Source organism: Peromyscus maniculatus, chromosome 23 (assembly GCF_049852395.1).
Source record: "Peromyscus maniculatus bairdii isolate BWxNUB_F1_BW_parent chromosome 23, HU_Pman_BW_mat_3.1, whole genome shotgun sequence".
In the NCBI taxonomy this organism is placed as follows: Eukaryota; Metazoa; Chordata; class Mammalia; order Rodentia; family Cricetidae; genus Peromyscus; species Peromyscus maniculatus.
This window is the reverse complement of record NC_134874.1, coordinates 38,045,744-38,065,858: the sequence shown is the minus strand read 5'-3', so window position 1 is coordinate 38,065,858 and position 20,115 is coordinate 38,045,744. Positions and strand designations below refer to the sequence as shown.

The 20,115-nt window shown below is 44.5% G+C and overlaps 1 protein-coding gene across 2 annotated transcripts in view; it reads left to right on the top strand.

Annotated features, from left to right (window-relative positions):
* Positions 1-20,115, top strand: part of Lmtk2 (lemur tyrosine kinase 2) — a 90,517-nt gene that overhangs the window by 40,355 nt on the left and 30,047 nt on the right. For both annotated transcript variants that reach the window (XM_042268365.2, XM_042268364.2), the window contains exons 5-7: positions 3,761-3,879; positions 4,778-4,865; positions 17,701-17,834. In XM_042268365.2, the coding sequence (XP_042124299.2) occupies positions 3,761-3,879; positions 4,778-4,865; positions 17,701-17,834 (341 nt within the window). The remainder of the gene's footprint in view (positions 1-3,760; positions 3,880-4,777; positions 4,866-17,700; positions 17,835-20,115) is intronic.

Here is a 20,115-nt window from a genome sequence, read left to right as displayed (position 1 = left end):
TGGCCATTTTCTCACTTGACGGAATGAGCTTGGATGGACATTCTTTGGGATTTCTTGTGGCTTTTGTTTGTTTGTTTGTTTGTTTGTGAGAGACAGTCTCATTGTGTATCTTTGGCTGTCCTTGAACTCACAATGTAGACCAGGCTGCCTCAAACTCACAGAGATCTGCCTGCCTCTGCCTCCCAAGGGCTGAGATTAAAGGACTTTGCCATTAAGCCTGGTTGTGGTGGTTGTTGTTGTTGTTCTTCTTCTTCCTCCTCCTCCTTTTTAAATAATGATTTATTTATTTTATGTGTGAGTGCTCTATCTGCATGTATGACTTTATGCCAGAAGAGGGCATCAGATCTCATTACAGATGGTTGTTAGCTACCATGTGTGTGCTGGGTATTGAACCTGGGTCCTCTGGAAGAGCAGCAGGTGCTCTTAACCGCTAAGGCATCTCTCCAGCCCTGAGCCTGGTTCTTATGATTATTTTTTCTGGAGATGGTGAGGGAGGGGGGAATGTGTGTGGATTAAGACTTTCATTTTATTGGACAGATTGCCCTGAACTCCTAGGCTCAAGATGTCCTCCTTCAAGTTTAATTATTTACTTTCTTCTGTCTCTCTTCCCCGTATAGCATCTAAACCAGTTTAGATTGTAAGCACTGACACTGAATACATCCAAAGGTTTTGATTTTGGATTTTCCTGAAAATCAAGCCATGACCTAATCAAAGGATCTGCCTGGCAGTTACATTGCAGAGTGCCAAGATGAAAGCAGAGGACTTAGTTCCAGCTGTTGCTAGCATCAGTCTGTATGTTCCTTATGTGTGTGTTTTCTGGGCTGACCATTTGGTGTTGGATAACCCAGTGGTGTGCTCCTCTCTGCAGAAGACTACTTCTCCCACTCAGCATTCCTGAGTTCCCTGTGGTTCTTTCTCTAGGACTGAGGCATTGTGAGCTTTCCCTCTTTTATATACTATTATTTTTAGACCAAGTCTTGCTATGTATCTGATCTTTTGATCTTTCTGCCTCAGCTTCCCAATTGCTGGCATGAGAAGGGGTGTCCCACCACACCCAGATGTGCTTTATTTTGGAGGCTGAGAAGCAACTTCAACCTGTTTCTGTGTCAGGGTGTAGGAGAGAAGGGGACAGTTGTGAGAGCAAAGTCCTTGGTAAGCAAGAGGTCAGGGGTCAGTAGCACATTTGAAAATTAGGTCCTAGAAACAGAGGTGGTGTCTTTCTTGCATTGGGGCAGAAGCAGATGGTGTGAGTCTGGGTACAGATGCACCCATTGGTGTCAGAATGAGAAAGTTTACTTCTGCTGTCTTCCTGGGGAGGCCCGTTCTCTCCTTAGGGGAACAGGGGAATGATGTGTGGACGTTTGCATAGAAGGTGTGAGAGCCATTGGGGAGAGTGGCCCAGCTTAGGGCGTGGGTGCTCAGAAACCATAAACGTTTAGAATGGCAGCAGTAATCATCCGTAATTTCCCCTCTGCTTTTGATGTTTTTTTTCTAAGTCGTTGAATTTAGCAAGCACCAAGGTCTGGTTAAGCTGCTGGTATATTTTAGAGAGGGAACAAGGGATTAGTGATAGGTAGGGAGGCTAGTGGGTTTGCAAGGCAGGTTGACTCCTTGTAGGTAGAGTTAGAGTGCAGAGCTAAGTAAGTTTGAGATAAAGAGACTTGTGAGGAAGTAGAGGTCAGCATTCAGGGTCTGGAATATAAGGTATTTATTTACTAGCAAGGTCTCCATCTGTGGGAGTAGTGGCTGGGATTATAGGAAAGATGTTTGCAAGTAAGATAAAAGGATGGGAAGGTCTGTTGGAGGAGTGCTTCAGCCGGTGAGCGTGTTTGCTGCGTAAGCATGAGGACCTGAGTTCAAACCCCAGCACCCACATACCATCCCGGTCATGGTCCTGTGCACACTTGGAACCCCAGCACCCACATCCCATCCCGGGCATGGTCCTGTGCACACTTGGAACCCCAGCACCGAAGGAGAGAAGGCTTGCTGGCTGCCATCCTATCTGAAAAATGCTAGTTCTAGGTTCAGGGATAGATCCTGCCTTGAAGAAGTAAGGTGGAGAGGCTAGAGAACACCCTCCTCTGGCCTCTGCTCACCCACAGGCACATGCAACCCACATACTCCACATATACCACTCACATTCACAAACATACAAATTAAAAAAAAAAATCCAATGGTTTGGCTCAGCTGGTAAGAATGCTTGCTACTGAGCTTGGTAGTCTATATTTAGTTCCTGGAACCTACACGGTAGGAGAGCTGACTACAGGTTGTTCTCCTACCTCTCAAGTGCTGTGTTATGTTTGCCTGTGCATACATTAGATACTGTTTAAAAAGTATGGGGCGGTTGTCTGGTCTCTGCAGACACTGGACACCAAGAATGCTCACAGTGACGGACGGCAGAGAGAAACAAGCGGAGTCAGGCAGATGCAGTAGCCCACCATTGTTCCTCCACTTGGTGGAAGTGATGCTTATTGTATATATACAGGCTGACACTCATTAGAGCTAATACTCAGAAGTTATTGTCCCTTAGACTCCTGGCAAACCCACTTAATTTTGTAGAGGTCTTTATTCTAATCTCTACATTATACAAATATTTAAATGATCTTTTTCTGTCTTAGGACTCTGTCTCTCTCCTCATGTATGGTATATGTTTCCTGTGCATGCATGGAGGCCAGAGGTTGATGCTGATTTCTCAGTTGCTGTCCGCTTTATTTTTTGAGAGAGAGTCTTTCACTGAACCTGGAATTCTTCGATCTGGAGCTCTTCAATTAGGCTAGATTAAGCTAGCTGGCTGCCTGTAAGCTCCAAGGAGCCCCTATCTCTGCCTCCTCGGGCCTTTGATTGCAAGGGTTCATCCCCATACCTAGCTTCTTTATGTGGGTTTTGAGGGTTGAACTCAGGTCCTCATATACTTTACCACCTGATTCATCTCATCTCCTCAGTGTTTAAAAACTATTTCAAAAGGAAGTCAATTGATCTTGGTCATTTACTAGTTAAATAATCCTTTACTTTGCCATCAACACGAGATGAGCTGTGTTTGGGAATGCTTTTGTTCTGTCCTATGTTGAACCTTTTCCTTGTAGCAAGTTCTTAGGAGGCAGCTCACTTCACCTTTGAATCTCGGGGGAGTGGGATTCTTCTGTGAAGTTTTGGGACAAGTCAAAGGCCTGAAGACTTTTCGTTTCTGTATGATGATTGTTGTTGGCTGTTTGTCAGCCGACGGCCTCCCGTGTGTAGACCGATAACTGTGCCTGAAGTGCTCTTAGAGGAGTACTTGAGTTGTTTGGATGGAGCTCACAAATGGTTTGGCTGTTGCATCAGGGTTCATTTCCAAGTAAATAGAAAAAATACATAACATCAATGTTTAAACGCCTGGTGACTGCTTAAAATGGCCCTTCTAGGACAGGCCTCCTCCCTTCCTTTTCTTCTTTTCTCCCTTCCCTTCACTCTCTTTTCTGTCTCCTTCCCTTTCTTCCTTTCTCCCTCTTCCTGTTCTTTCAACAGGATATCTCTTCATAGCCCAGGCTAGCCTTTTATGAACTCTGTCTTCCTATGCCAGTCTGCACAGTGGGGGGGTTACATTCGTACTCTGTCATACCCAGATAAGTGTTGGGGTTTCCTAAGCTTTGAGAGTCAGTGTGCAGGGTAGCAGGCCATTTGGTTGTTACTTGTTTTCCCTCACTCTGTTTCCTACTCAGTGAGGCATATATGTCTTTATCATTTGGTAGAAGTGACAAGGAAAACCGTTGTTTGCTTTTAGGTCCTCCTGGGAGAGACGTACACGGGCACCAGCGTAGCAAGAGTCATCGTGAAGGAGTTGAAAGCGAGTGCAAGCCCAAAGGAACAAGATACTTTCCTGAAAAACGGAGAGCCTTACTAGTAAGTAAGCCTTCGGTGTGTTCTGCAGCCAGTCTGTGGTTCTGAAAATTCAATTCCTAAAACCACTTTGAGACTTCTGCCAGAAAACCAGTCTCATTAGACCCAAAGTGCCCACAAGTCAGTCGAGAACCGTTTAACCACTTAGCTTTAGTGGTTAAGAAAGGGCAACAGGCCTGTGGTGGTGGCACACGCCTTTAATCCCAGCACGCGGGAGGCAGAGGAAGATGGGTCTCTGTTTGAGGTCTGCCTGATTTGCAGAGTGGGTTCTTGGACAGCCAGGGATACACAAAGAAACCTTGTCTTGAAACACCAAACAAACAAACAAAAAACAGAAAGGAAGGAAGGGAGGGAGGGAGGGAGGGAGGGAGGGAGGGAGGAAGGAAGGAAGAAAAAAAGACAAGAGCAGTAAGATGACAGGACTTCAAGCTGACCATCACAGAGACACTTCATTGAACATGCGCAGCACACGTGACATGATAGGAAATACAGGATTATGTAAAAAATCCCAAGGAATCCATTACAAAAATCTAGGAAAAATAATCAAGTCCAGCAAGCTTGCAAGATACAGGATCATTGTGAAAGAGTCACTTTGGGTAAGAAGTGTCGTTCAGTGTTAGAGCGCTTGCTTGCCCAGAATGCAGGTGGCCCTGAAAAGGCATCTTACTTACTGTGTAGTCCTTGCTGGCCTAGAGCTAGCTATGTAAACCAGGCTGGCCTTGAATGTGAGTGCTGGCATTTAAAGGCGTATTTCACCATCCCCAGTTGTGATGTGACCTTTTGAGTTTGTCATGCTGTAATTGAAATCAGTTTGTTGATAATCATAACAAATTGTGATGTTAAAATGTGAAGCACTAGCGTATTTCTTGATGAACAGTTCTGTGGCTTTTATTTTTACCAGTATTCTTCAGCATCCGAATGTTCTTCAGTGTGTCGGGCAGTGCGTGGAAGCAATTCCCTACCTTCTGGTGTTTGAGTTCTGCGATCTGGTAAGTTTTTAGTAGAAATTCAAGTTGAAGTGTTTGAGGGGTATTTGCAGTTTCCTTTTTTTTTTTTTTTTTTTTCCCTTCAAGATAGGGTTTCTCTGTGTAGTTTTGGTACCTGTCTTGTATCTTGCTCTGTGGACCAGGCTGGCCTCACAGAGATCCACCTGGCTCTGTTTCCCAAGTGCTGGGATTAAAGGCGCATGCCACCACCGCCCAGCCAGTTTCTTTCTTTCTTTTTCTCCCAGAAATGGTGGATGGGACTGGCTTTAATGTCTACCCATTGAAGGAAGAACTTTGTGATATGTTAGCTCGTTACCTTTGTTACCTTTCTAGTGTTCACTGTACCTGACCCAAAGCTGAGCTGTTTACTATTATTGCCATGTTGAATTCTACAGACCTCTGATTTAGCTTTTAGTGTTTGTCAGTATTGTACGTACGATTGAAAGAAGGTTCATGGAGTTTAAGCATGGACTAGGTAGCACTATATGGGTGAGCTAGACTGTGGATCCTCCATACCCGTCCTGAGGGCCCAAGGTCTTCACACCAACCAGGCATTTTGAAATTGATTTTTCACCCATCAAGATAACCCATGAAAATTCTTACCAACAGAATGCCACTAGTCATTCAGATGATTTCTTTCTTGCTTATGTATATGTATGTATGTGTATGCATGTTTGCATGTGTAAGGGCACATGTGTGCAGATGCATGTGGAGGCCTGAGGGTGATGTCAGTTGTCTTCCCCGTCACTCTCTAGAATCTTAGTCATTAAGGCAGTCTTTGGCTGAACCTGGAGCCCTCACATACAGCTAATCTAGCTGGCCATTTTGCTCCAGAGATCCACTGTCTCCACCTTCCACACACTAGAATTACAGGCAGGCTGCCACACCCACTCAGCATTTATATGGGCAGTGGGAATTCAAACTATGGTCCTTACACTTGATCCACCAAGCCGTCTCTCCAGCCCCTCTCGATTTTGAAAATGGTGACTGTATGCATTTATATTGTTAAATTAGATGATAAGGAGTTCAAGTTCATCCTCAACTACATAGTGATTTGAGGTCAGCTAGAGCTGTGTGAGACATTCTAAAAAAAAGGCATTTTTTATTTCTAGGCATGTAACATTGATGTTGATAGTTAGAAAGATTGTTCTTCATGCAGGTATATGAATACTTTTAAAAACAATTTCTGTGTGAAAATTTTGAATAAACATCTTTTCCCCAGTGCAGAATATTTCATCTCTTAAGCCTATTTTTAGCACATAATAATTGTTATTTTCAAAAAACAGTGGTAAGGTTGTAATTGAATTTGCCAGATTTTAATTGATTTCTCTGCATTGTCTCAGTTTTCAGAACATTAAAACTTGCTTGGCTATGTACAGAGAAGTGGGAGTACCCCAAAATAAATCCCAGTTCACTCAGATAACATTCTGTGCTATAAAAGAAAGCAGGTTATAGTGTGCAGTTAGCTTTAACTCCTAAATATACTTCAGATGTTTCTATCCTTGGCAGAGGTGGCCACTTCCCAAGGAGTGTTAATCAGTAAGTTTGATATTAGCTTTAGTTGGATTCTTTCACTGTGACCCTAGATCTCTGTGGTTTGGTTTATAGCAGCAAAGATGTTTTTCTGCTTTATTGTTAAATCAGTGCCATAGCTGTCTTCTTTTTGTGTATGTTGGAGCAGCAGTGTTTTCCAGACAGGGTTTCTCTGTGGAACAGTCCTGACTGTCCTGGAACTCTCCCAGGCTGGTCTCAAACTCACAGAGAGCTGCCTGCCTCTGTCTCCCAAGTTCTGGGATTAAAGGAATTTGTCACTACCACCCAGCCAACCAAAGCTATCTTCTAGGTTGCATTCATCTTTAGGATCAGTATTTTTGTTTTTGTTTTTATTTATTATATATACAGTATTCTGTTTGCATGTTTGCCTGCATGCCAGAAGAGAGCATCAGATCTCATTACAGATGGTTGTGAGCCACCATGTGGTTGCTGGGAATTGAACTCAGGTCGCCTGGAAGAGCAGTCAGTGCTCTTAACCTGAGCCATGTCTCCAGCCCCTTGTTTTTTGTCTATCTATATAAATGGTAGCACATGCATGCCTGGACTCATTCATGTAGACTCAAACACCAGTCAGTATTCAGACATTATTTCATGTGTGTTTTATGAGCTTTTGAGTCAGTCTATACCTTTGTTCAAATCTATATCCTCCTCAGTTTGGGGTGAGGGTTATGAAGTGTTCTATTATTACTAAAAGAGGTATATTAAAATCTACTGTCCTAGGACCTGGGGAGATAGCTTAGTAGGTAAAAGCATTTTCTGTCCAAGCATGGGAACCTAACTTCAAATCCCCTGGACAACTAGTCTGGTGATGCATGTCTTTAACCCTATCACTATAGGAGGACAGAGACATAAGGATCCTGTGGCTCTGTGGTCACCAGGCTAGATGAGAAATGTTAAGCTCCAGGTTCATTGAGAGACCCTGTCTCATGGGAATAAGGCATACAGCAATAAAAGAGGACTCTTGGTATCCTATTTATACCAGCTGGTACACCCTCATGCACACACATGAACATGCATGCACATACCACACACAGAAAACACAAAATAATAATTAAAAGAACCTTGCATGCTGATTATGCATTTTCTTGATTTCTCCTGATAATTCTAGTGGTTTTCCTTTATACTTCCTGTTGCCTTGTGTGAGAGGTACAGATGTAGACTTGGTGTGACTTACTAAAACTTAAACTTTTTGTTACTGTGAAGGGTTTCCTGGAAGACTCAAAGCATTGGTAACAGTAAAGCACTGTGAAGATAATCTGGTCAAAATGGCTTTCTCGATGCTAGAATTTAATTCTTTTGGCCAAGTGTAACTCATTCACTCTTCTCTGCTTTGAATCTCTTGCAAATAGTTTATTGTTAAATGCTTGCTAACCTGCAATCCTAATCTGGAACATGTGGTCCATAATGCTTATCCTAGTTGGTGTAGTATTTGGAAATTTCTTTCTCCCTTCTTTTGGATCCCCCCCCCCCCAGTTTTATTTTATGTGTATGGGTGATTTGCTTACCTACATCTTTCTGTGCACCACATGCATACTTGGTGCCCACAGAGGCCCTGAAGAGGGACTTACAGATCGTTGTGATCTGCAGCGGGTGCCGGGGATAACGCTAGTCCTGGGAGAACAGGAAGCACTCTTCTGAGCCCTGTCTCTAGCCCCCCTTTTGGATTTTTTATTAGTATCATTTCAGTTTCCCCTGTCAGTTTGAATTTAGCTTCCTTTTCCTCTAGCTATGTGCGACTAACATGACTGGTGAGTTCAGGGCCAGTAAGTGAACACCTGTACCTGCATTTGAGGGCTTAGGCCTACTTCTCTGGGCCTTAGTTGGTAAAAGCATTTGCTGTGAGTGCATCAAGAACTGAGTTCAGGTCCCCAGAACCAGTGCAAAGCTGTATGGTAGCATGTAGTTTATAACCCCGGTGTTTCTTCAGTGCATGGGAGGTAGAAACAGGAGAATTCCTGGAAGCTAGCCTGGCATATGCAGTGGCAAGCAAGAGCTCCTGTCTCAAACAAGCTGGAAGGCAGGAACTGACACCAAGAAGAGCTCTGTCATTGCTGGTGTGTTAGTGTGGTTCGTCTCCTTCCAGGGTTAAGGTTGTTAGGGTGAAGCGACACTCATCCCCATGGGCCATCTTCTGCTCACCCTTTTGAGCCTAGAAAACCTCACAGATTGTTCCGAAGTCTGGCTCCCCTCAGCTCAGTTTGTGCAGAGACTGCACTGTAGGAGTCGTCAGGTGGCCTCAGGAGCTAGGAGGTCAGAGAGCGGAAAATGGTGCCCACCTACACAGACTACAGGGTATCCCCTGGGCCCAGCAGGCCTCAAGTGTACCTGGAGCCCTGTTCCTACATGCATACCCCTGGCCTTCTCAGAAACAGGCCATTCTGGAGTAATGTCGTCCAAAGGCAGGAGCCACCCTCTGGTTCTAAACCTGGTCCTAAGCCACTGCAGCCACAAAAGACTGGCTGTCTCCCTCTGCTCTTAGGTCACAAGCCTGAATGGACGCTGGCCTTTTTAGTCGTCACCAAACAGCACTCGTGCTCACTGATAATATCTGCATAATCAAGGGAGAATCATTTTGCATTTAAGTAATCCATATACAGTTACCAGCCTTACTTTGGAACACTTGTGAAAGCGTGTGACAGCTCTGCTGAAGGAGTTTGTGGCAGGTCTGCCATGGCCAGCTTACAATGCTTGACTTGATGGTGGCTGTGCTGGGGACACAGTCTGAAAGAGGACTGCGGGGTTTGTACAGCTTGCCACAGTGGATACCTGATGCTCTCTCGGACACCAAGCAGTGAGCGTTTGAGTTGAGGATGGCTCACCCAGCAAAAATGTACTGAATGTGTGTGGAGCTCTGCGAGCTGTGCTTCATACTCGGGGAATTCCAGCAGGATAAGCTTGCCCTGCCCAGTGTGCCTGCAGGTGACTCACCTGGCCTGTCAGTTTCGGGTGGACACACCTGCAAAATTCATTTCATCTATGAAATGGTGATGAGGGCATAAAGACATTGTTTTACATACAAAAGTGCCTGGCAAACAGGGGTGTGTGTATGTGTGTCTGTCTGTCTGTCTACATGTACGTATGCATGTGGAAACCAGAGATTGACATAAGATGTATTCTTAAATCACTTCTCCACTTTTTGTTTTGGACAAAGTCCCTCCCCTGACCTGGCTCACCAGTTCAGCTGAGGTGGTTGGCCAGTGAGCTCCGGTGACCTGTCCTTGTGTGTGCCCTGCCCCCACCCCTCTGCAGTGCTGGAATCCCAGGCCCCTGTTTTTTTATGTGGATGTTTGGGATACAGCTTCAGGTCATCATGTTTACACAGCAGAATACTTTACCAGCTGAGCCATTTCCTCAGCCCAGTAATTATTCTCCCTTTCTTAAATGAATCTAACTGCTGATTAAATGAAGATCTGTGTGGCCGATGACAGGGCTGCTCTGAGCCCCCAGTTGCTCAGCCGCAGGTAAACATGGTGATGTGCTGAGAGAAAATTTGATTTTGTTTGACTTTTTTAAATTGTAGTTTAAATGCATTAATTGTGTGTGTGTATGTGTTGTAAGTATTTGGGGGTGTGCACGTGTTAAGGCACACATGTAGACGTTAGAGGGAAACTTTCAAGAGTCAGTTCTATTCTTCCACTATGTAGACTCCAAGAGTCAAACTCGGATCATCAGGTTTGGTGTCAAGCACTTTTACCCAATAAACCGTCTTGTCAGCCATCTTGCCAGATGCACCTTTTTCCCCTGGAATGTTTGCCGTATTAGGGATGCAGCCGGGATCTTGAACATGCTAGGTGAAAGGTCTGCCACTGAGCCACACCCCAGAGAAGTACAGAAAGTCAGATTGGGATCCTAAGAGAGGCTTTGCCTGGAGGTAAAATTTATAGAGTGAGTAAGTCAACTTTCTTCAGGTGGGACTGGCCACGCCAGGCCTGGAAGCATGGTGACATGTTGGTTGAAGTGGGAGAGGCAGGCTGGACTTGCTGGGAGGGATACATGGGAGGGTGGAAGGTAGGCTTATGAGTATGCTTGAGGCCAGGCTGTGAGCTGAGGTGCTCAAGAGGAGAGAATGAATTTTCTTACACTCACTTGTGCCTTCACCTCCCTCACCGCCTCCAGAGCAGGGGTGCTGGACATTTCAGGTGGTGTTCTTGAATGTCCTGCCAGACTTAAGACAGCAGGTGGATTTCAGTGTTGCTAAGGAAGACCTTGAACTCCTGATCCTCTCATCTACTCTCGGAGTGCGGGGATTACAGGCAACACCACTACACCCAGTTTACACTGCTCTAGAGATGGACCCCAGGGCTTTCAACATGCTAAGGGAGCACTCTTACCACCTAGCTTAGAAAATAGGGCACTGTCCTAAGCACATTGCTCTTCAGGAGAGCAGGTGACCTAGCTGGACAAAGTTCTGGGCACTGTCATTACTCTTAGACCTGGACGATGTGTATAGGAAGGGAGGGCCCCAGCCAGTGCCAGCCTCCTTTGGACATTTGTTACTCATTTCATGTGATTTTGACAGCCCACTACACTGTCATTGTCTCTGAGGAAGGACACTGGAGCTGTGCCTTTCAAGAGCAAAGACCACTTTTAAGTGAGCTTTGCAATAACACAGATCCTCTGCTGGAAGTAAAATCAATAGCATTCCTCATACAATGGTGGAACTTTCAGGTAGAAAAATCAGTTAGCTGTGATTGGGATCATCCAGGGTGGTATGCCAAAGTGGTGGTTTGAATGAGGTGTCTCCTGTAGTCTCGGGCATTTGAATGTTCTCCAGTTGGTGGTGCTGTGTGGAGAAGGTTGTGGCCTTATGGAGGAAGTGTGTCATTAGAGGTGGACTTTAAGAATGAAAAAGCCTGTGCCATTCCCATTGTGCTCTCTCTGCTTGTGCTTGTGATTCAAGATGTGAGTTCCCTGCTTCTCTCAGCATCCAGTTCCTGCTGCCTACTTGGTACAGTGGCTCAGGACTCTGATCCTAACACTCAGGAGGCTGAGCCAAGAGGCTACCTGCCTCTCCACACAGGGACTTATAGGTCAGCTTTGTTACAGAGTGAGACCCTGTATGAAAAAGAAAAATACTTCCCATGGTAGCTATCTTTGGCTATGTTTTATATACAAAGTAATGAGGCCATAAAATAAATTTGTAAGCCCAATAAAAATCTGAGATTATAGATTTACTCCTAAGTTCATTATTATTAAGACTGTTAATGAAATGCTAGCATGGCGTGCATAGGAATGTGGCTGGCCCAGCTTGAACTTGGGCACATCATTGGAGCTTCTACAAAAGTTTTCTGCCTTCTCTTGCTCGGCAGACAGATATGTTAAACATATCTGTGTCCAGTATTGTTGTGGGGTTTAGGGACACAGAAAAGCCAAGAAAGTGTTCACAACTTTCTTGTAGTGGAATAGACAAAGAAAATGATCATCTGCAAACAACAGTGTGTTGAGGGGAGCGTGTTACAACATGGCTTATGTTTTAAATGATGGACTTAAATGGTTAGAACTGGGGGTTCGAGAGATGGCTAAGCAGTTAAGAACACTTGCTGTTTTTTCAGAGGACCTGGGTTTAATTCCCAGCATGCACATGGCTGCTTACAGCCCTCTGTAACTCCATTTCCCTTTTCTGACTTCCACAAGCACTGCACACATTCAGTGCACAGACATACATGAAGGCAAAGCATGCATACGAAAAAAAAATAATAAAAATTTTAAAGGCTAGGACTTTGGATCAGCAATAGAGCACTTGTGATGGGCTAGGGATGATGTAACTCAGTGGTAGAGCACCTGCCTAGCGTGAACAAGGCCATAAAAACACAACAATATGGAGAGAGAGCTTTGGCTGTTCAGACAGAGGTGGATGTGCCTCAGACATGATAGCAGTGGCCTTCTGAAAACTGCAAAGATCTGGAGATAGATGGCTTAGAGATGGATCTAAAGGTAGGGTTCACGAATGGCATCGTTGATTTTTGTCTGATCTGCTGAAAAATGGAGATGCCATTTTCTGCACCCAAACAGATTGGCATGTTTTGTTCTGGACGTGCTTTAGGCTTGAGCTGCCTCTTAGACATCCAAGGAAAAAAGCACAAGGTGTCAGAGGATGGGCTGGCCAGCACAACACACATGGAGCATGGCTATGGAGTGGCTACAGAACAGTGAGAGGAGGAAGAACCAGGCAAGGGCCATGGGAATTTTGTGAGATAGGAAGGCACACAGGAGATTGTGGTGTCTGGAAGCCAGGTGGGGAAGGCTGAGGTAGTTATTTTGTTTAATAACTTTTTACATTTATTTATTTTGTAGGGCAGGGTTAGGGCAGCACATGTGTGCCATGGGGGACCATCTTGGAGCGGGTTCTTTGTACCATGTGGGGTGTGGGGATGGGTCTCAGGTTGCCAGGCATGCTGTTAAGCACCTTTATTTGGTGAGCCACCAGGCTGCCCATGGGAAGGCTGGGCTTGAAGGATGAAGGAGACCCCTTGGGATTTCTTGTGTGGTTGGCTGGTTTTATTTTTGCCAGCTTTTGGCAGAGCTGCTGGCTGTAGAGAGGCGGGGTTCAGCAGCTGTAGCTGAATAGTGGGTGCGAGTGTGTTGGAGGCAAAGACGCTCATGCAAGGAAGAAAGCCAGAGGATGCAGCCAGGCCAGACCAGGCATGTGAGGAGTCTGTTCAGGAGGATGACAGAAACAGGACCATAGCACGAGCAGGCTAGGAGGAGGAGAAGCCAGACAGGTTTGGGTGTTGCTTTTCTCTGAGAGCTGCTGGAGTAGTCGAGCTGCAAGAGAACTCCTGAGGAGATGGCTGTGGAAGGCCACAAGGTGAATAGAATACTCCACAACAAAGTGGCAGGTGATATTAGGATGGCATCCAGATGCAGGCCTCAGTGTGCTTCAGCTGGAACATACCCATTTCCGTAAGGGACCTACTGGGGCATACTTCAATCATCAAGGTAAGAGAAATTCAGGGGTTCCCTACCTGAATTTGAGGTCAGCCTGGGTTACATGAGATCCTATCTCAAAACAAAACAAAATTCTTTAGACATATTAGACATACAAATGGCATGTGTGTCAGTTATAAGGCTATTTACTGTTTCCATTACATTAAGTGTTAATATTAAATTAAAATGTATTAAAAATTAATTCATTGTGCTCAGTGATCTGCCAAAACCATGCATAAAGCACTCACTACTGCCTTTTGTGTTGGCATTTAGAAGGGCCTTTGAGTGGCCTGTGTCCTTGCAAGGTGCTTCTCTCCTTGGGTGCAGCTCTCTGTCTCCATCTAGTGTCACCAAATTGTCTTCTTGAGTGTTCTTAAATTTTAAAACCTGGACAAAGGGTATTTAATTTTAATTCAAAACACATTGAGGTTCTTGACGATTTCTTATTTTTTATTTAAATAATAGGTAGTAGTATTTTTCTGGGTCTATTCACTAAGCACCATTAAGATAAAAATAAGACAAGCTGGGCCCTATGGGTATAGGCCTGTACTTTCAGCTACTTAGGAGACAGAATCAGGAGGATCACAAATTCAGGTCCAGCCTGGGCAACACAATGAGACATTGCCTCATAATAAAAAGCCAAAAAAGGACTGGGAATAGAGTGTCCTAGGTTCAATTCCCAGTATATATGTCTCTGTCACATTGTCTGTCTGTCTCTGTATACAACCCCTCAAATATCTAAATATTGGTTTGTCTGTTTTAGATAGAATGAATCTTTTTAGAACTTTTCTTGAGGTAAAATTCCTTTACTGTATTTACTTGATTGATTGATTGATTGATTTGGAGATAGGGTCTCTGTGTAGTTCTGGTTACTCTGGGGCTCTGTAGACCAGGCCTGTTGAGCTCACAGAGATCCTACCTTTGCCTCCCAAGTGCTGGGACTAAAAAGGTATCCACCACGTGCCGCCAGTTGTTTGTTGTTTAAACTGTGGTCTCAGGAGAGTTCCAGAGTACTTCTGGACCATAGACCTAACCCTGAGTCCTGCACACACAGCACAAGCCTTCCTCCAGGAGGGTTGTGGCTGGCCCCTGGAGAGCTGGAGAGTCACTCAGGGATGTCACTGGGAGAAGGCAGTTTAAGAACAGGAGGGGCAGTGAACACACTTCAGTTGATCTTGGAAAAACAACTCCACTTCTTAGCCACAGTCATTTGTAAACTGTTGACCAAGAGCTGATGTTTATTTTACAAGTTAACAAGAGGCAGCATGATTATGTGAAAGTCAGTTTTTATTTCTCTCTCTCTCTCTCTCTCTCTCTCTCTCTCTCTCTCTCTCGCTCTCGCTCTCGCTCTCGCTCTCGCTCTCGCTCTCGCTCTCGCTCTCTCCCCCTTTCTATGCCCATCCATCCATCCATCCATCCCTCCTTCCTTCCTTCCTTTTTTTCTTTCTCCCTGCTCCCCCAAACAGAGTTTCTCTGTGTAACTCGGACTGTCCTGGGACTCGATCTGTAGACCAGGCTGATCTTGAACTCACAGAGCTCCACCTCTGCCTCCTAAGTGCCGGGATTAAAGGTGTGCACCACCACTGCCTGGCCAGTAGGCTTTTCTTTATTTGGGTATTGCTGCATCAATGAGGCTAAACAAAAAAATAAAAAAAAAAATTTAAAAAATTGCCATTTTGATTGGCAGTGTCAGTGGATTTAAATGCTGTTTCTGTGCTTTATTTCTTAGGGGCAGCCCATTTGCCTGTAGTCCTGGAGTTTCCTGCTGGAACTTCTCTGAGTTAATTTGTTATTCAAATCTTTCATCAGTCCCCCAATTTGCACAGCTGGAAAGAGCCTAGCCTTTATGAAGAGCTGTTTGTGTTGGGGTGGCGAATTCTAACAGGAACAAAGTTTATATTGGAAAGTTTTCCATGTTTGGAAAGAAACCCAAAGACTCTAATGCCATGGCTGGGTATGAGTGTGTATGGCTGGGTATGAGTGTGCATGGCAATGCTGATGGGTGATCAGTGGTGCTGGCTGTACATGATACTAGTGATCCTGTTGAGTGCTTGAGTGTGCATGATGGTGCTAGGTGGCCGGGTGTGAATGGTGATTCTGGGTGCTTGGGTGTGCATGTTTACATTGGATGGTTGGAAGTGCATGGTGGTGCTGTGTGGCTGGGTGCACAGTGGTGCTAGGTGACAGGAGAAGGCTGCTGTTTCCTTGTAAAGCTGTCGTGGCCTGTTGGAAGAATGCCACAGGGGTGTGTGTGAGATTGACCTCCAGTCATCTCACATTTATTCTTGTAGAATAAGTTGATTTCATCTGCATATTGATTTAATTCACTTGCTTGCTGACTAGAATTTTCTTGACTAGATAGTAAACTAAAAAATGTTAGCAGTTTATTAGAACAAATTTCTTTTCCTCTCCCCCTCTTTTCTCTCTTTCTGTCTCTCTCTTTCTTTCTTTTTTCTTTCTTTCTTTCTTTCTTTCTTTCTTTCTTTCTTTCTTTCTTTCTTTCTTTCTTTCTTTCTCTCTCCCTTTCTTTCTCCTTCCTTCCTTCCTTCCTTCTTTCTTTCCCCTCCCTCCCTCCCTCCCTCCCTCCCTCCCTCCCTTCTTTCCTTTTTCTTTCTTTTTTTCTTCAGGGTTTCATGTATTCCAGGCTGGCTTCAAAGTCATTTTATAGCCAGGGATGACCTTGAATTCCTCATCCTCCTGCCTCCACCTTTCAAGTATCAGAGACAGGCATTGTCTTGAGCTCTTGAGCAAATTTCTTCCCTCTCCTAAGCCACAGTTCTGTATCTGAAGAATGCCTGAAGTTGTAAGGAGTATGTACCATGGGTGACAGTTATAAAGCCTCCTGCATATTTTACACAGTGCTCAAAAGCACAAATGGTAATCCCAGCACTTGCAAGGATGAGATGAGGATTTTTGACTAGCCTGGACTACATAGCCAAAGTCTGTCTCAAAACTACAAAATAAGATTAATCCAAAGTAGTCAAACAGTTTTCAGTTTAAACATGTGTGTGTGTGTGTGTGTGTGTGTGTGTGTGTGTGTGTGTGTGTGTGTGTGTAAGGATCATTAAAGCCAGAGATAGAAACAAATGCAGGTCCTGAGTGGGACCTAGATGCTGCATTATCATGTACAAGAATTAAACATGGACAGCTGTCTGTGGAGGACTGTTATGTTTGAAAGTTCCATCCTGGGAGGAGTCTGACAAACTCACTGTCTTCAGCACATTACAGGAAAGTTGGCCAAGGAGAACATCCATCTTCTGAGTCTTTTCTTGAGTTGGATTTAGTCTTCAGTTTGGGGGCTGGGGAGATGGCTCAGTTGGTGAAATACTTACTATATAAATATTAATACCTGAGTTCAGTCACCAAAACTCAGGTAAGAAAAGCCAGAGGTAGTGGTGTGTGTTTGTAGTCTCAGCCCTGGAAAGAAAGACAGGAGGACCTTTGGAACAACGAGCCAGCCAGCCAGTCAGGCCTAGTAAGCAAGCTCCAGACCAATAGGAGAGAGACACTTTCTCAAAAACTAAGTTAGGGGGTGATTGAGGAACATGCCAGGATTGACCACTGACCTCCAAATACATAACACTCTTAAACATGTATGTACATATTCCTCTCCCCAGAAAGCTTTCATTTGGATTAGGTCACATCTGTAACTACCTGTGTTATTTCCTCGAGTGTACTCCCCAGGCAGATTCCATGTCTATGCGTCCTCTTAGACAGGTGCCCAGAGCACTAATGGGAGTAACTGTGGAGCTGGAAGCCTGTGTGTCTGACTGGGTTTGTTCCTGCCCAGGCTGCCATCCTCTGCCTAGGCTTATTGACTTGAATGGGTGTTGTTTGCAAGTGACTGGAATGTTCTTTCCTGTGTTGGTCTCTGGGGAAGGAAGCTGGGTGAGACCTGAGCCATGTCACTAGCATTCAGTGGCTTTCCTCACCTCTTCCATGTCTTTTTCTTTTTTCAGTCTCTACTCCATGGCTCACTCATGCATTAATGGTGTCCATGGAATCTTGTGATAAAGCACTCACTGTGTGTGTCCTGGAAATGGAAGGTGGTGTGAATGGCACTGTTTCTTTAACTTTCCACATCACCTTGGAGGTTTCTAGCCATCTTCACAGCACTTAATTTAATTGTGATCATTGTAAAATTATATTTCATGTACTGTTTTGTTCTGTATGTGTTTGTATGATAACTAGCGAGAATGATTCTTAAAGCAAAAGTATGTAAACTTTGGGTTGGTTGGAATTACCTTTAAGTCGTTCAGTAAGTCATCCTGATAGTTCAGATCAACTGTAGAGCTTGTCTAGGAGCTTAGTTTCTTCTGGTGCTGCACTTGTCACTCATGTGGGCTGGTTTTCACAGGGCGACCTGAAGGCTTACCTGCGCAATGAGCAAGAGCATGTACGGGGCGATTCACAGACCATGCTGCTACAGAGGATGGCGTGTGAGATTGCTGCAGGGTTGGCAGCCATGCACAAACTGCACTTCCTGCACAGGTAGGTCTGGGTGGGCACAGGCACACCCTTCATATTGCTGCTGCTGCAGCTGTCTTAAGAGGTTGTGAGGTTTGGGAAGAGGGGCTGGGATGGGATGCAGCTTAGTTGGTAGACTAATAACATGCCTAAAATTCTAGGCTTGGTACACATATATAATCCTAACACTCAGGAAGCAGGAGAATAAGAAAGAGGAGTTCAAGGACATCCTTAACCACATAGTGAGTTTGAGGCCAGCCTGGGATACATGAGACCCTATCTCAAAAACACCAAAACAAAAAACTAAGAGAAGAATGGAGGAAGGAAGGAAGAGACCAAAGAGATCAGGTTGTAGCGTGAGCTCTCTGCTTAAAGAAGTATTGGTAAATAAAGGCAGAGTTGGGCTTCAGTTAAACCAACACCAAGGAGTAGCATGAACATAGTCTGAGTCTCGGAAATACTTGAGGAATTTGAGGCAGTGTAAGAAGTCTGCAAGCCTCAGAGTAGGGAGCGAATGAATTGGAAAGCAGAGTCCTGCTTATTCTCCTTTAGACTTTAGGCTTTTGAGTGCCAACTTTTCAAAATAGATTTATTTCTTTGTGTGTATGTAGAGTTATGAACCCCGGCCAGAAGAGGGGGTCAGATTCCTTCTTGATCACTCTCCATCTCTGAGTGAGAATACCTTTGAGGCAGGAGCTCTTCCTAGCTGGCATTTTCTCAACTGGGCTGGAATCCACAGTCCCCAGTGATCCTCCTGTTTCTGCCTCACCTCAGAGCTGGAGCTACAGGTGTGAGTGGGGCACTGGGCTTGGGGTCATGCTGTTCCTCATGCTTGCATAGCAAGTGCTCCTAACCACAGCCATCTTCGCATCCAGATGCTTGTTGATACTCAGTTACTTTCTAAGTCTCTAGGGAAATTTGTCAGGGTCTTTGTAGTCGACTTTAAGTAACTCACGTGATTCTTTACCCAACTGTCTGAAAAGGCATACCTGTCTAGAGATGTCTGTGAAGTTGTTGTTTGTTTGTTGGTTTGTTTTTGTTTGGATTTTTCAAGAGAGGGATTTTCTTTTTCTTTCTCTTTGTAGCCCTGGCTGTCCTGGAACTCACTCTGTAGACCATATTGGTCTTGAACGCAGAGATCCACCGGCTTCTGTCTCCTGAGTGATGAAATTAAAGGTATGTGCCACCACTGCCTGGCAAAGTATTGTATTTTTAAAATAACTCTTGGGCAGCCAGGTGGTGGTGGCACACACCTTTAATCCCAGCACTCCCAACACTCGGGGGGCGGATCTCTGAGTTTGAGGCCAGCCTGGTCTACAGAGTGAGGACAGCTGAGGCTATACAAAGAGACCCTTTATTGAAAAACAACAACAAAAGTGTCTTAGGCTAGAGAGATGGTTCAGAGATTAAAACTGCTGTTTCAGAGTACCCAAGTTCAGTTCCCAGCACCCACATCAGGTGCTCACAACTGTGTGTGTAACTTCAGCATCAGGGGATCTGACTTCCTCTTCTGTCCCCAGCAGGCACTCCCACACACATAGGATCCACATACATATACACAGTTTAAAAAATAATAAATCTTTTAAAAATTTAAATAAAGCAAGTCTGAGAATAATTTATTTTTAGTATGAGTCACCCATTTGTTTATTTGTTTTTGTTTATTTGAGAGCACCTGGTTGTATCTGGGGATATGGTGAGCAGTTACAGGACTGTTCCTTTTAGATGCTCATCACTTCAGGATTGGTTTTTGTTTTTTTTTCTTTTTTCTTTTTTTTTTTTTTTTTGGTTTTTTTTTCCGAGACAGGGTTTCTCTGTGTAGCTTTGCGCCCACTTCAGGATTGGAAAAATAAAGGAAAGTAGTTATCTTTTTCCTCCACATCTGTTTCTTGATTGACCTGCAGTAGTAAACACATTATTTTGATAAAGTATTTTTAAATTGTGAAAGGTGGGACTGGACTGGAGAGAAGGCATGTTGGCGAACAGTGCAGAGGACCAGTTCAGTTCCCAGCACCCACGTCAGGCTCATCAGCACCTTTAACGTCACCTCCAAAGAATCCAGGACCCTCTTCTGGCCTCAGTGGCAACTTCACACACGTAATAGACACACACACAAACATAATTAGAACATGAAGTTTAAAGTATCCCATCAGAGTCAGCAACATGAGGTTCCCAGAGATGGCTAGAAGGTGTACTTTAAGTCCTGTTCACCACCGTTCTTAAGATGACAAAGCTGTCACAGCCAGTAGTGTTTTCCCATGCTTCCTCAAGGAAAGTCTTAAGAGACTTGAAAACAAATAAAGATAAA